The sequence below is a fragment of the Calidris pugnax genome, unplaced genomic scaffold, assembly GCF_001431845.1.
Source record: "Calidris pugnax isolate Ruff unplaced genomic scaffold, ASM143184v1 scaffold486, whole genome shotgun sequence".
NCBI classification, from domain to species: domain Eukaryota; kingdom Metazoa; phylum Chordata; class Aves; order Charadriiformes; family Scolopacidae; genus Calidris; species Calidris pugnax.
In genome coordinates, this window is record NW_015091332.1 from 8951 (window position 1) to 9631 (window position 681).

At 54.0% G+C, this 681-nt stretch overlaps 1 protein-coding gene across 1 annotated transcript in view; it reads left to right on the forward strand.

Moving 5' to 3' along the window:
• Positions 1-183: 183 nt before the first annotated feature.
• The window catches only part of FAM219B (family with sequence similarity 219 member B), a 5143-nt gene continuing 4645 nt past the window's right edge, over positions 184-681 (forward strand). Inside the window, exons 1-2 of the mRNA XM_014960977.1 lie at positions 184-207; positions 297-367. Coding sequence (XP_014816463.1) covers positions 184-207; positions 297-367 — 95 coding nt within the window. The remainder of the gene's footprint in view (positions 208-296; positions 368-681) is intronic.

A 681-nucleotide genomic window follows, 5' to 3' on the forward strand; every position in this document is an offset into this window, starting at 1 on the left:
GCTCAAAATCCCGGGGAGAACTGAAAATAGAGTGGCTGTGATTTGATAACCTGCTCGTTAAGTCTCCTCCTGGCTAAAATTAGGGGCTGGCTCTGACGAACCCGCCGCTCGTCAGGTGGCCTTTTAATTTCCCCCCCAACCTGGGGGCACGTTTCCCCCTCCTCAGGCTGGGTGTTCGCCGAGATGACTCCGGTTTACTTCATCCCCGTAGAAAAATGCTGCTCAATTTCTATATTTCCATTTGATTTTTTATTTTTAAATTTTTTTTTCTAGCTGGTTCGGGGTGAAAACAAGAGGCTGAAGGAGGCGGTGGAGAAAAGGGGGCCCTACATCATGAGCAACCCCCCCTCCCTTCACGCCAAGCTCCGTAAGTGACCCTCCTGCTCATCCCGATCCATCTGCTGGAATTTTGGGGTGACACCTGCGCCCCTCGCCTGGGGTGGGAGCCACCAGAAGCCTTTTTTCATTCTGTGGTGGGATAAAACCCTCGTGGTCAAGAGGCCAACGGGATCCTGGGCTGTGTAGGGAAGAGTGTGGCCAGGAGGTGGAGGGAGGTCCTTCTCCCCCTCTGCTCTGCACTGGTGGGGCCACAACTGGAATCCTGCCTCCAGTTCTGGGCTCCCCAGTTCAAGAGACAGGGAACTGCTGGAGAGAGTCCAGTGTAGTGCAACAAAGAGGATG